The sequence below is a fragment of the Trematomus bernacchii genome, unplaced genomic scaffold (genome assembly GCF_902827165.1).
Source record: "Trematomus bernacchii unplaced genomic scaffold, fTreBer1.1, whole genome shotgun sequence".
NCBI lineage: Eukaryota > Metazoa > Chordata > Actinopteri > Perciformes > Nototheniidae > Trematomus > Trematomus bernacchii.
The window spans coordinates 2,076,895-2,092,176 of NW_022987828.1; the positions used below are offsets into that span (position 1 = coordinate 2,076,895).

General features: G+C 41.3%; 2 protein-coding genes across 2 annotated transcripts in view; both read right to left on the reverse strand.

Moving 5' to 3' along the window:
- Window positions 1-1,877: 1,877 nt before the first annotated feature.
- Window positions 1,878-7,661, reverse strand: npas4l (neuronal PAS domain protein 4 like). Its single transcript, XM_034152462.1, is given in 11 exon segments — window positions 1,878-2,643; window positions 2,751-3,732; window positions 3,734-3,980; window positions 4,079-4,214; window positions 4,627-4,736; window positions 4,833-5,097; window positions 5,526-5,625; window positions 5,711-5,856; window positions 6,038-6,201; window positions 7,237-7,346; window positions 7,471-7,661. Coding segments are annotated over 11 exon segments (2,343 nt in total). The 5' UTR covers window positions 7,525-7,661; the 3' UTR covers window positions 1,878-2,614.
- Window positions 7,662-11,391: 3,730 nt separating this feature from the next.
- Window positions 11,392-15,282, reverse strand: part of klhdc3 (kelch domain containing 3) — a 30,547-nt gene continuing 26,656 nt past the window's right edge. The window contains exon 11 of the mRNA XM_034152414.1: window positions 11,392-14,408. Within this exon, the coding sequence (XP_034008305.1) occupies window positions 14,342-14,408 (67 nt within the window). The 3' untranslated portion in view covers window positions 11,392-14,341. The remainder of the gene's footprint in view (window positions 14,409-15,282) is intronic.

Here is a 15,282-nt window from a genome sequence, read left to right on the forward strand (position 1 = left end):
ATTCAGAAAAACACGCATTTTAAAAGGTTTTATCGCCTGCTGTCTTGTCTGCAGACCGGTATCAGTTACAGTATGTTGTTACTTCGGCATCATTTTGAAACGTGTATTACAATTAAATCACGGTAAAATATGTTCATTTTGTTGTAGTTGTAGCCCCCTTGCCAGCGATTCTCTCTGACCATTCAGCAGTCGAGAGTGTTTACGTCACTTGTTTAGCATATTCAGCCCGGTTGTTGGCCCGGTAAGAACCTCGATTTTGGAGGGCCAGAAAAAAGGTGAAAAACTAACCCTAGTGGAAAAGCAAAAAAAAGCGGGCCTGGTTTGGCCCGGCCCGCTTAAACCGCGCTACGTGCTGCAGTGGAAAAGCGCCATTAGACTGTCATGCTCTCTAATCTGTAAAGACACATGGCTGTTGGGAGTGTTCACAGCCTGTCCAGGTGAAGAGAGGAGGTGGACGTCTGCCGTCTCCTTGGTGTGGACAAACACTTCGTGCACCGAACTTGGTGTTGCCGTGCCCGGGGGAAAAGATTTTCACCCTGGGTAACATTGAGTGATGCAGAAAGACTGAAGCACAGCAGATGTGGGGACTTTATCTTCCATTGTACCCTTCAACAGACATCACTCTTAATTAGGTCTCCATGGATAACACAAGGCATCTGGACTGTTTGCTCATGAGCGAACTGAATGATGCCCTTTTTCTGCTCTCATGGGCGCACACTCACACAAACGTGCACACGCTCCTCTTTTTTCAGGCTTGTAATATTACTAATAACATGGATATAGCTGTGTTGCTAGGAGGCCGTAGGAGCTATTACTCCATCTAGTGGCTGTTTCTAATCTGCATGAGAAACACATGGGGGCTGCATGACACACGGCACCAGCTGCATGACTAGTGCCCCCTTTTTGTTTCCCATTTGTCCACACGGACCCTGCTTTGTCTGGCTAGTCATGTATGCATTGACTGTTCTCATCTGTCAAAAGACGTAATTGATTTCCTCTGTATACAGTTGATGTGCTCTAGGTATGACCAGCCACGAGATGTAAAATCAATGAAGCACTGAGCTCGAGACGTTGCAATCTGATCAGATGCAGGGAAAGTGCACGTAAAGAAATATAGTAGCCCCATTTGTTATATATAACTGTTTGAAGTACCTTTGTAGTGGAAAGACTCCTACTCCTGTTGTATTTACTGCCAGTCCACTTCGCCAAAACAGTATTAAATTGTACACATACATATGTTGTATTTTAAGCTGCAACAACCAATATGTCTGTTTTAAGAATGTCTCATGGTGTAACTTATATGAAATATGTTTTTCTCTGAAGCTCTGAGGAGTTTCTTGGCATTTTTTCAGGTCATTTATTTGGCTTTACAGCCTAATACTGGTTTACTAGGACCAGCCTCATATAACAGTGTTATCATATAAGCAGGCAGCTATTTTCAGCAAGGGAAAACTAAGTGGCAAAAACAAGGTGTATCCTTAAAATAGTGAAGCATTTAACAATCAAAAAGGCAGATATCCCTCCAAATCCCAAAACCTTTATAAAGAGAAAGTTAATATTGGGCTTACATACTGTATCTCTATTAGAAACTACTGTATTATGTAAAAAATACTATTTTTTACACCTTGTTGCAATATCCACAAATAGCCAAATGAATCAGTTTCTTTTTAAATGTGCTTTCAATTATTTCACTGTCTCATTTTATTCAAATGGTTCATCTTGGCCCTAACTGTATATACATGTGGTATTGTGTTATATTAGTCTAGTGGCTGCTTTACTGTTAAAGTCACCGTGGCGATTTATGCTTATCATTCATTGAAATTAGTTTATGTAGACGAAGATCATTCAAATACCCTCATCATATCACACAACGCATATTCATTTTTCATTTGTTTTATTTACATTACACATTTCAAGCAAATTGCAGTAATAACACGGTGTACCAGTGCCGTGAAAAAACATCAGTGGAATGAATAAAAAACATTTCAAAACTATTAAGCGAGAGTAAAAATGTTGTCAAAATAAATATAATTTAATAATGAAATTCACACTTGGATTGTGTTTATATGTACCATTGAGGTAGGTGTAATACGTAACAATCATCATTATCTTTTTGTATGTATTCATAACAGCATAAAAGCATGAATGTCATAGTCATCAAGCTACAGATTTTAAGGCACCTAACTCCAATCAATAATATATATAGTCCTTTAAATCAGCATACCTTCACATTTATAAAATTCATTTGGCAATGACATTGATAAAGTGCTCGATAGTAAACTGCGGTCACTCAGCATTAGAAGAAAAATATACTTCCATTTCAGCGTGTAAGCGTTGTCAGACACATTATTAAAAAGTACCTTTCTCATAAAATGTGAGACATCAGCACAACATAAAACACAGTCGACAGCAGTGTGGAGAAATTAAGACAAAGCTGCAGTATTGAAAAGCGCATGATCTACTTCAGACGCTTTTCTAAATTCAGAAAGTAGTCCTTTGAGGAAACAGTGTCCCAGCAAAGATGTCCTTTAAATGTCTTCCGTCGCATTCATCTTCGAATCCAGCCCTGACAATATGTCATACAAGTGGTAGTGCAGTAAGTCACAGACTTATTTCAGTACAGGTTTTCCTCAGTAAGTCCATCTGAAAAGAGACAGAAATAACATTAGTTCATTGTAATTTAAATATCTGTACGGTTAATAAATCAGAGTAAATCATTATTTAACTGCTGTATTGTAGGTATAAATCACCTTGCTGAAGTGCACTCTGCATATAGTGATTGAGTTGATGCAACCCAGTGTTTTGGTCATGGCGTCCCAACTGCAAACTGTAGGGATCCATGGCAGCGAACTGCTCTGCAGGCAGGGGGTCCTCTGCGATATTTGAGGAGACACAGAGGGGCCCCTGCACCAGCTGATGAGGCTCACTCCTGCAATGCAACAGGCCCTGCTGGTAGTTGTACGGGACAACCCCAGGGTCAGACGTGGTGCTTTTTGTTGGGACCATGTCCAGGTCTTTTAAGATGTTGTCAAACACGGCGACATCCAGGACCATCTCGCGCTTCAGAGGAATGTCTGAGGGGAGAGTACGGTGCCAGTCGCAGGAGGAGGGCAGGGTGTCAGCGACTGAAGGTTGAGCCACAATTTGAAGCGGGTTCGGGCTTTGATACATGGAAAAGCTGCTGGCTAAGGAAGAAATCTGCTGAGCCAGAATACTGATCTCTTCCTGCTCCCTCTCATTGTAATGGTTAGGCTCTGTGGACGTGGGAGACGGGTTGGGGGTGAGAAGGCCAGAATGTGTGGGCAACACATGTTGAGGGACATGATGCACCTGGACCATGCCGCCCCCCTGTGGCTGCTCGAGGAGGCAAAAGTCATCTTGATGCAGAGCACAGTCCACTGAGCCTTCACACATGTCCGACACAGACAGGCAGTCTGGAACTAATCGAGCCTCGGCCGTACACGCTTGGTAATCATAGGTGGGAGACGAGGAGGGGAGCGGGGAGCGAGCCCCGAAGGCTGCCTGGTCGAAGGTGTGTTCAGCGGATGCGTGGAGGGAGTCGGTGGGGGATTGGTGACAGGTGAGCTGTGCCTCTGGGTAGGAGTAATAGGAGGGAGAGCACTCAGGGGAGGACAGCAGCTGATCTGAGTATCCATGCACATCCATCAGGAGGTCACGGCTGAGCTCCTCCTGCTGCAGCGGGGAGCCGGAGGAGGCCGGGCTGTAGGGGGGGGGTGAAGAGAGAAGGACTGTCACCCAGGGGAACAGGGGAGCCTTGGGAGTAAGCGCACGCCACATAGTAAACGTCTTCCTCTGACTCCCTCCTCACTTTGGCACCTGGCTCCTCACTTTGGCTGTTAGACGTCCTCTGCCTTTTAAAGCATTTTGGATTGGGGCTCTGAGCGTGGGGCGCCTGCTGGGAGGAGGGCTTGAAGGCATCACCGCTGATTTTCTCCTGAAGAAATCTGGCCTCTGTTTCACTACAAGAGCAAAGCAATGTATTAGGTCGGTTGTTGACTTATAAACATTTTCATACAACATCATCTCAGGTGTACTGAAAAATGTAAGTTTGTCATACCTGATGATGAAGTTTGTGCAGCTCACAGTCTGGCTCTCAGAGTCCTTGTTAGCTCGGATGTAGATCCAGGTCCAGGACAGATCCTTGCACTGGAGTCTGAGCACCACCTCTACCTGGAAGCCCTCGTCTGCCTGCACTGAAGGAAATAGGAAAGAGAACATTTTGGTTATTATTAAGCACACTAAATACTGTAGGACATGCACACAATGAAATTAGAGCTAAATCTTTACATTTCTTATTACTTAAGAAATTGGAGACACTAACAATGCCATTTCTATGCTCATTCATTCAAACCTTCTTAGATTAATATATATGTATATGTTTCAATATAGGTTTTTAAGAAAGCTAACATGAACACCAGCAACATATACAGCAAACTCTCAATAACAACAACATCGAGTATTTTATGTTTGAAAAGGGAGTAGGAAGAAGTGAATACTACTGTATGCTTGCTGTGTGTAAATGCAGATAAGTCTGACCTGTTCTGCAAACATATTTTAAATATGGTTAAAGTGTTGTGTATGGAACTTTGTTTTCTGTAAACTTACTTAAACTTTTATGACAAGCTGCACTCGAAGAAACATCTTCAGGGTGGATGAGGCTGTACCACGATCGACTGATCATTTCTTCTGCTGAATACCCCAAAAAATACAGAACACTGAAAAACAAAGCACGGAAAATGTTTGTTAGTCACTAATACAATAACATTGACATTGTATATCTGTTTAAAGGGGGATCTATGAATGTACTGAACCTGTCTGACAGCTGAGTGAAAGTCATATCCAGTCTGTGCACACTGTTGAAGCTCTGACAGAAGCTGGAGTCACAGCTCTTTAGGCGGTCGACTGTGGGGGTGCAGAGGGCCACAAACAGAGGCTGGCTGGTGGGACAGGCTGAAGAGGAGGAAGGGTAAGGCTGAGGGACAGACTGGAAGCTCCCTCTCACCAGCATGGAGCAGCAGCTGCCCTGCTGCAGCTTGAAGGCCTTGGAGGTTTGCATACAACATATAAAGCTCCTCTCTGAAGAAAGATGCAAGGAAAGGATTTTTAGAGATTGTACCAGAATTAAATGATTAAACATCCCCAAGCATTTGGAGGACATTTGGCAAGCAAAGAATTAGATAGATAGATAGATAAGATAGATAGATAAGATAGATAGATAGATAGATAGATAGATAGATAGATAGATAGATAGATAGATAGATAGATAGATAGGTAGGTAGGTAGGTAGGTAGGTAGGTAGGTAGGTAGGTAGGTAGGTAGGTAGGTAGGTAGGTAGGTAGGTAGGTAGGTAGGTAGGTAGGTAGGTAGGTAGGTAGGTAGGTAGGTAGGTAGGTAGGTAGGTAGGTAGGTAGGTAGGTAGGTAGGTAGATAGATATAGCAGCAGTGTGTTTAGACATTAAAAAAAATCAATACTGAAGAAAACATATCAAAGCCTTAAAAGTTACCTGTGGATGAGTTGCTGTCAATGTCCAGGTTAGATTTAACAACATGAATGTCAGAGGGTTCAACCATGTCATACAAAGTGTCTCCTTGGAGCACATCTATCTGAAAAAAAAGTTGTTACCATTAGATAAAACACAAAGAAATATAGATTCAACTAAAGTATCAAAAGATGTCCGAATTGACTTACCATGGAAAGACCGAGATATTCAGATGCATTTTGTGACACGTAGACCAGACTCCCCTGTGCAGTAGTGACCAGGATGAAGCCGTGCATAGCTGGAAGGAAGGCCTCGTGTGGCACCGAGCAGTGTGATCTCACTCCAGCTGGGAGTCCTGAGGGAGAGAGAAGTGAGTTCAGCCTCGGATACACTCCATGCATCTCTGCAGGTTGTCACAGATTATCTTTGAAATGGTCCCTGCAGCACTGCAAACTTTTACTTTGACAGCGACGCAGGCTGAATGCAGATTAAGAGGCTTAAAGGCATAAAAGAATGACTGAAGTGTGAAAACTCACCCTGGAGGAGAACAGACTTCCGGATGTAGGCACAGATGGCGGCCATGGAGTGTAAGTAGGAGAGACGCTCCTGGTCCTCCTGGGTGATGGGCAGCAGAGCGCGCATGTTCCTGATCTCATGATTGATTTGGTCCCGTCGGGCTTTGGACGCTCCTTTGGTGGATCTGTGAGGGACCATGGTTCACTGAGGTCAGAGGTGTGAAGAGAAACTGAGGAAAACTAAAGCTGAGAAGCCAAAGTTTATTCTACTGCCACACTTGCATTTCATAAAAAACTGTCTCCCCAAAGAGAAAAGCAAATCAAAACAAAAGTTATTGAGCTTGGTGTCTCTTCCTCAGGGGTTCCTATGGAAACTGCTGCTGTGTCTCAGTAGAGTGTGTCTGTGTGATCAGTATCTGTCTGGGTCCATCCAGAGAGAGCCTGGGGCTTTTATAGCTGCCAGACCTCAGCGTGGGCGTCGCACACAAAAGAGAGGCTGGGCTTCAGTGCTGCCTTCACTGCCTCAGAGAGTGGGTGTCCTCAGAGCGGGCGTCATAAACACACAGAAACGCCACAGATGGAATCCAATCAGTTTGTCTCCCAGCACCCTAATAATAATAATAATGATCAAACAACATGATGTCATTGATAGCCTCATTTGGATTTTGTTTGAGAGATACTCAGAAATACTAGACCAAGATTTAAAGTAGGGATTATAAAACCCCAATTAAATTCACAGGCACGATTTTAAATCCCAGTTTAATTCTAGAAATCCTTTATTAAAATGTTATTGATATTTTGTATTTGTATTCCACGCAATTGTTCATTTTAGAGTCATTTGCACATGTTTATACTTTGAGGTAAACTTAACAAATAACAAAAAGTTACCAATAGACAAAAGCAATAAAATACATCTATTACGAGGTGATTTATCAATGCTGGTGATGTTCTCCAGGCTGATTCTGCATTCTTATCTTATCCAACCCATTGGGATTCAAATGCACTGACAGCATCATCTTGTTGCATTACTTTGCATCACATTAAAAGTGACCAGTCTGCAGACAGGAGAAAACGGGATTAAATGCTCCCCGCGGTGCACGCGCAGCAGGCAGCAGCAGGGTCTTAATTTTCTAAACAGCCATGTCTCGATTTTAGCCACTAGAGGACGTGGAGCACAGAGAAAGTGTTGGAGAAAGAGGAGGAGGAGGAGAGTCACTGACCTGAACCTCCTGCAGAAGGAGCTGCGCTGATCCGCGTGCTGAGGATGAGAGGTGCACGGGGAAGTGACATGACATCTGCACGTGTTGCACCAAATAGTCATTTTTTTAAACTGAGGGTTAAAACATACAAAAAGTTAAAACATGTACATTTTATGTGGAGATTCTCCATACGGAAACACACACTTTAAGTAAAAGCTGATAAAATAATGCTGACCAAGGAGGATCATATTTTACCTGCAGGCTCAGGTCTGGAGGATGAGTGTCGAGTCCTCGTGCGCGTCCCTCCATTTATAGCCCCAGACACGACCATCCAGCCTGGCAGAGGAAAATAAACACACACCGGGGTAATATTGCTTGTTGTGACGCGATGACAAACGATCGAGGAGGGTTATATTTAGTGAAGTGAGTGCTATAAATAACCCGTTAGATGGGACGCAGTAGCCCACCTCATTAAAGCGAGTCATTAATTAGGAATTATAAACGTGATGTTGCACGTGCGTATGGTGAAGTATTGCCACTGTGTGCTCGTGTTGGCTCGTAATGAGTGCAAATAGGTGTTATATATAGGCCAGGTAATGAGTGATATAATATTAATTGAGTGATCAACTTAAGACTTGATTCTCAGAAGGAAAAAAAGGCAGTTTCGTTTATTGAGAAAAGTTGTACAAGTCGTATTGTACAAGTTGTATGTGGCTATTAAATATTCATTAGTTTATTCGGTAGGCTACTTGTGGGTTATCTGTCGTCACCTTTTAATAGCGGATAGCTGGCTCCTCCACATGAACTTTTTCATTTCTCAAAATAACAAACATTAATAGTGGGTGAGGGTTAGGGTTATTTAGAGTCTGAAAAAAACAAAATAAGTGCGTATTTAGAGAGACTGAAAAAAACAAAAAAAAGTGGCGACAGATAACCCACAAGTAGCCTATCGTTTATTCTTATTGCAACAGAAGTTATTAAACGTTATTTCAGCTAACATAAACCCTGACACAGTGGGACTAATTCCTAAAACGCTGTTTGAAAATGTTTTCAAAACTGCCTTTACACTTTGAAAATGCTCCATTAAAAGTACAATTCAAGAATATAAATATTTTTGCATACAAATGACACCATGTTTATGCTATATTGCCCACAATGCAATAGTATTCTTAATGGATGAATGTGTTAGCAGCTTCAGGACTCTATATTCAGTTTTTATACCTCATTGGTTTTCAACCTAGGGGTCGGAGCCCTCTAAAGGGTCTCAACATACATCTGAGTGGGCGTTGGATGATTAATGAGAGGAGAATGTAAAACAACATTGTCCAATTGTTTTTATATTTCTCCGTCCAATATTTGGTTTGTGTGTGTAAAATATTACACATTGTAACAGTACATGAAACAAGAAGTTTAGAGGGGAAATGTGTTGTTGGTCTAATTAAGGCAACTCAGAGATCTAAAACCTGACATGCTTTACAAACTTTTAAATGCTTACTTAATTCTTCAAGTACACTCATTTGCAAACAAGACTTGGTCTTATTACGCATTTACTCATTTGCATACATGTCCGGATAAAGCATGGTTAAAGAGGATTTTGTTTGTTTACATGAAATAAGGTTTATGTCAGGCTATGATATATGATCAAACCCCTTAGTAAAAACCTCCAGAAAACAGATTAGAATGAAACAAGAAAGTGTGGTGTGTGATCACTTCTTATATTCTCAGTGTATCAGAAACAACCACATTTTGAGAAAACAGTCTTTAGGGGTAAATAAAAAAACGATATGTTAACTAATTTCTATCATCAGGACACTTCCTCTATTCATAACAAATATTATGGCAATTATGTTTTGTATATCCACTTTTCTAAAATGGTGTATTTGGTTATGCAAATGAGGCATAATGTCATGCTAACCTTTGGTGAATATGAGAAATGCAGTCGCAGATACAAATAGTAAATAATCATTAGCATCTTTTCTGGAGGTTTTCTTTCCCCTTGTCTGAAATCAGAAAATACTGACTGAAATGTGTTTAGTGCATGCATGATGAAACGCTGTTCTTGCTTGTAGTTTCTCACCTAAATCAATGAAAGACAAAACATAACCTCTGCTAAAGGCTACACATTGAATATGCCAATGCGCCCACTCCCCTTCACATTATGAGAGTTCAGTCAGTAAAATCCAAACAAAACAATGGGAAGGTGAGCATTATATAACAGCCAAGCTATTTTTCATGAGGTGCTTTAAAATTGAACACAACAGCCTGAGCACAGCATCAAACTGCACTTTCATTATCTTCCAAGTCTCAGCAGCAGAGAAAAACAGCTTGATGCATCACTGTTTAATTTCTCAACAGATTTCTGAGGCAGTCAGCTATGGCAGTTTGTCTTCAAAGGGCTTTAACTGCGTGTGTCTTAGTCACTCAATTAAACCCCTGTTGGAAAGGGAATTAAGCTACAGGTCTGGGAACGTGACGCACTGTGAGGCTTGCTCACTCACACAAAATTAGTTCCTTTCGCAGTTGATTAAGGGCATCACAAAGCATGAGCAAGGCATACTGCAACATTTTACAAAAGGCTGTAACTCATCCTACAGATACTTTTCCATTGAAAAACACCAATTGAAGTTGCTTCTCCATGTTGATAAATGGTGACTTGTTGCTCTTTTTTCCATTTATTTGGAGTTCAATCCTCTAAGGGCTCTTGCTCTTTTAACACCTCTTCTCTCAAATGCCCAATTTGGTGGCCTCACTTATCTGGCAGAAGAGAACTAGAACTTGAGTGAGGGAATTGCACAGGGTTTAGGGGGGGACAAGACAAAACAAATCACTCCGAACAAATCCTCAGTCTGATTCTCAAGGGCCAGAGGGATCGTCTGAGTCCTGAGGGGAAATTAGAGAGTCATTTGGCCGAGTGTCTCCTTGCAATTAGCGCCTGCGTTGCTGGCCGAGGGGAGGCTCCGGGGCCAGACAGAGGGACCCAACTCAGCCCCGCTTCCTGTGTGCGGCGGGGCCAGGCGGGACAGGGTGTCTCTGCTGCCTCACTTTAAGCTGACCCTCCGTCTGTGGCCTGCACTTAACACTGCAGATAACACAGGCTTTATAGCACAGGGCTGGTGACAGACAGGAACAAACTGCCAGGCCGCTACTGAAGGCAGAGGAGAAGATTGGACCTGGGGTTCAGGGTGAGACACTTTCTAATGATGGGACCCCCAAAAGCAGCCGTACGCGTCCCATTGGGTAGTCTGACAGCCAGGGGGGGTTTGGTGGCACCATGGCTTCAGAGTACCCACTGAAGGAGACGATGAGGGCTATCAGACAGGCCGGCTGGGGAAGGTTCAGCTCTCTGGATGTCAGCAGGAACTGGAATCTGCAGGGTTCAAAGGACTAGAACTATAAAGCGCCTCGTACAGTACATCCAAGAGGGAGCCGTAACACATCTGGCTTCTTTTTTTTTTTAACAATCAATTCAGGTCTTCCTCTCAGAAAACATGTTGCTTATGATGGTTTTCATCTATCTAGTGTTGCCTTTTAGTCTGACTTCCATAACCCTAAAGCCAATTTTAGCCATCGTATTTTGCAGACTAGATTCCAAACAAGAGAATGGAGAAAAATCACAATGGGGTTAGGGTTACTTTATCCAGTGTTTCCTTAAAATAATGGCGGGACTTTTTTTTTTTTACCCATGTATTCACGATGAACGAATGATCAAAACACATATAAAAGTCCTAAGGAATTAAAGTAAAACTTCATCAAAATGTCCATTCAACAACTCATAAGGTGTGCGGTATAACTTCACAAAGAAATGCATTTTTGCTCAAACCTTAGTTTAGAGGGAACGGATGTTTTAGTGTTGCTGTTTTTAAACGCTTCCCACTAAAATTCATCAAAACTTTTCCATTTCTGAATTCTTTGTAGGAATAAGAGAAGATCAAAATGTCCTTCATAAATTCAAGAGAACACTGGGTGAGTAAGTGATGTAAAAACGTTCATATTGGGGTGAAGTATTCCTGTAATTAAATATCGGGTTGTTTGTGTCTGCAGTTTGACACAACATGAAGTCTATATCAGAACCCAAAATATGTGATTTTACACAGTATATCACATATATTAGGAAATCAACATTTAGCTCAACAAGTTCTGATAACACTCAAGAGACTGAAAGTATAACAACAAATGTTAACTCAAATTGTCTCAGATTTATTATTGATACAGTAATAAAGTATACTGCACAGGAAGTCCTGACCACCCTTGACAGCCCCCTCAGAAAAGCAAAGAATAAAATAAAAACAATAAGCATAGGGTGCCTGTGTTTACAGTTGTAAAATGACTCTAAATTCACTCCATACTTTGTTCTGTTTTTTACCCCTAAATGAATAATACACCTCTTGGTATAAAATCTGTTCCGTTATTTATTGGAAAATAATTACCGAGCACACTGAATAACTTTACGGTGTGGGTCATAACGTGATAATACACTTTTCTAGATGGCAAACGCTGTATTGGTGAAGCAAAGGACCCCCTGCCAAGTTTGATCATACATTTGCTAAAGCATCCCCCCAAAGTGTACTGAAAAAACGTAACTGCCTTTAAAATGTAATAGGCATACATCCCAAACACTTGTCATGAGCATTGCCTGACCGGAGGTAAGTGAGTGACTGAGGATATTAGTTGTGCAGGTATTTTATTTTTGACCGATGTCTACATTGTCAGTTAATATTTACTTCCTGTTAAATTCCTGAAGAGTTCATGACTGAAAATACCACACCCATAATCTTCAAACGCAACAAGGACCCAAATCCTTAAAATAAGTTGACTTCCACACCACACATTTAAAAATAAAATAAAATCAGTTTTGCCATCAGGTGTTACATTAACACCAGTTAGCCTCCCTGTGTTTTTACTGCATTAGCTGTTGTATAGTCCAAGTATCTGGGGTACTGAGGAATATCCAGTGTGTGATATGTCCATGAGCAGTTTACAGGGCATAAGACTGAGTCACATTGGCACCACTGGTCTATAAATACAATTCAGACTGGGTTTGGGCAGGCAAACGTCTCAAACAAGGCAAAAAGCAGCATCGACATGTCTCCTCTCTGTAAGGCCTGACATGCCACGGTTGGCTTTGGTGCAGTTATCTGGTGACTTTGACCTGCTTTAAGATTGTTTACACTGCTTTACATGAAATACACTGATTTGTAAACATTTACCGTGGAGGTCAGTGTTATCCAATCCTGATGTTTGGGACCAAACAGGCTGCAGGGTTTCATTCTGACCAGCTATCAGAGGCTGATTACAGATTACATGTAACCCTCAGACCAGGCAGAAAACACAGGGTCCAGAACAGCAGGACTGAAGGGCACCGTGTGTGGTAACAGTTCCTATTCACTCCAAAATAAACAGGCAGCATAAATGTTACTATTTTGCCTATATATATATATTCATAGTCACCAAGTAATTCATTTCAATGTCATGCTGTATTGTTTATTATTCCTCATTTATAAGATTCAAAAGGATGAGTCTGGTGATATTCTGTATCTTTCAACACACAAAAAGACCAAAACCAACAATTTTGTGTCAACTTTTTGTGTAAAATTACTTTCCAAAGGCTGATAGATTTTCCATAAAAATGAACATGGCCAGTTAACTTTGTCAATCTTAATACACCCTTCTGATGCCTTAAGTACTTGCAAGGGCACCAAATCCTCAACTGAAAGGAGTCCTTAAAAATGTTTATTTACGACTGCTTGAGTACAACTGTTAAAACAACATTACCCAGCTGCTTGAGGAAATACATGAATTCCAAGTTGGTGCCTTTGAGTAAAAAGAAAGCAGCACATGATGTGGCAGGGTGGAGTTGAAACACGTCGTACACTTAGGGCGTACGGATTGATTTGTTTGGTCTTTTTATGGGATGTGTACCTACATCAAAAACATAGAATATCACCAACCTTATCCTTCAGTGAATCAAGATAAAAGCTTTAAAAGAAGACCACCACCAACAATCCTGTGTTTTCAAAGTTTGATCTAAAATGTGTAATTGGAATAAAACACACAATGTGAATAAACATCCCAAACTTTTCCAAGTCAGTCTCCAGCCTTGTGGTGAGTTTGTAAGCCCTTTTTGTGTTGATATCATCCGCTTAGGGTTAGCTTGGCTCGTCATCGTACACTAACACATGTGCACCACTGTACTGTGATGAGGTCATGAGCAGAGGATTGTCTATAAGAGGGACAACTACATTATGCATATTGGTGATCGTCTCCCTCCAAACCAAAGGAAAACAGAAGCAGGTGGGCTAGGATTATGTGTAGACGGGACCACGTGCTTACACACATACACAGTATATATTTGCATCATGATTCCCTTCTACATTTGGCACTGAAAAACAAACTGCAGGGTGAGTCACACTCTTCCACATTTCTTGGAAGAATGGCCACTAATACAAACTTCCCTGTGTAAAGGCTTTTTTTTTTGTCGGGGGGAAAGAGAATGCCTAATGTTTGAAAAGTCTTAGAGACTCAATGATACATGCTATCGAGGGAGGTAGATGGACTTGATTGTTTTACAAGGCGGATAGAGGGCTTGCTTCAGATGCCCTGAAATCACCTTTGAGACAATTAAGAGCAGAAAGGTTCGTTATGACCGAGCTTCAAGGTGTACAAGCTCATCACCATCTTAGTCTCTTAATATGTGGAGCAGAAGGTTCCCCTTTTTGTCTCCTAGGGGAGATCTCTTAACATCAGGACGACAACCTCAACCAAGAGGTGAGCTGTGAAGTTCTTGTCACTTCCTGTGCTCAGGATTAGAAGTCTAGGATTATCATAGGCTGATTGGATTTCTAGAGAAGCTAGAAAGAAGACAAAAACAGGTGTCAAGAATTCCTATCACACCTAACCAGTCTCTCAAAAGGTTAAAAAATATCCTTTGCCCGCTCACGGTGTCAAATATATCTCACGTAGAATAGTTTGGTCAGTCAAGAGTTTTTCACTTGGAGAATGTGGGAAATTCATCCCATACAGATTCAAATTCTACAAAAAACAGTCCGTCGGAGCTCAGGTGATTCGAACGATAAAAGCTCAAGAGTCCGGAAACACAGTCCTGGTTCTGCTTCACATTCAGGCGGTGTCAGCCGTGGGAGGAGAAGATGGGCCTGCTGATGTTGCTGTTGGTCGTCATGGCAGCCAGTTCCCATCTGGAGAGAACAATAGGAACACTCAGAGGTGAGAAGCTTGGGATACCTCCACATACTGGGTCTAGGGTTAATTCAGTAACAAAACCTGACTTGATATGTTTGTGAAAGATGGCAGTGGCATGATCAAACCCTTACTGTGATATATCAACATGCACTATTGTTGATGAAACACACCCAAATGTAGTACAAATAAATACTTTACCAATATATCTCGTAATGTTTATGAACAAAAAAGCAGAGACAAAGTAGTATAGCATCTTTGTGTTTTCTTTGTTTGGCAATGACGACAGGGTTTGGAATGAGGTGACATTCTTGCTTGATTGAAATGTTCAAAATCTGATAACTGAAACATATTAAAAGTTTCCTTTGAATAAGATAGTACTAAAATGCCAAGACGTTTAATTAACTAAATCTTGACTTTAAAAAAATGGATGAGGTGGTTTAAATATGTTAAAAACTAACAAGGACATTTGACACATGACTTGTATAAAGAAACATTGTTGGTTTTAGTTGTGGTCTAGTTTCTCTTCATCAGTCTATACTGTAGAAACTTACACATAGAAACATGCATTTTGGATTGTAATACTGCAATAGGATAGTTATTGAGTAGTCCATGTGGGTTATTGTGTGCTGTTGTCTGTTTCACTGCTCTTTATTGGGGGGATGCTAAAACAGAAGGGCTAGGAGGCAAAGGTTTAAGTCCTTTCCACTTTCTAATGGATCAGGAACAATTATAGCACTTGTGCTAAAGTGCATACCTGTAACTATGGTGACCAAATGATCTTGCATATAAAAAGCTATTTTTATTCAAATCAGGGAATTGCAGGTTAATTTGTGAAAGCACCCTTAAGTATTCAGGAAGGCTAAAGGCTCC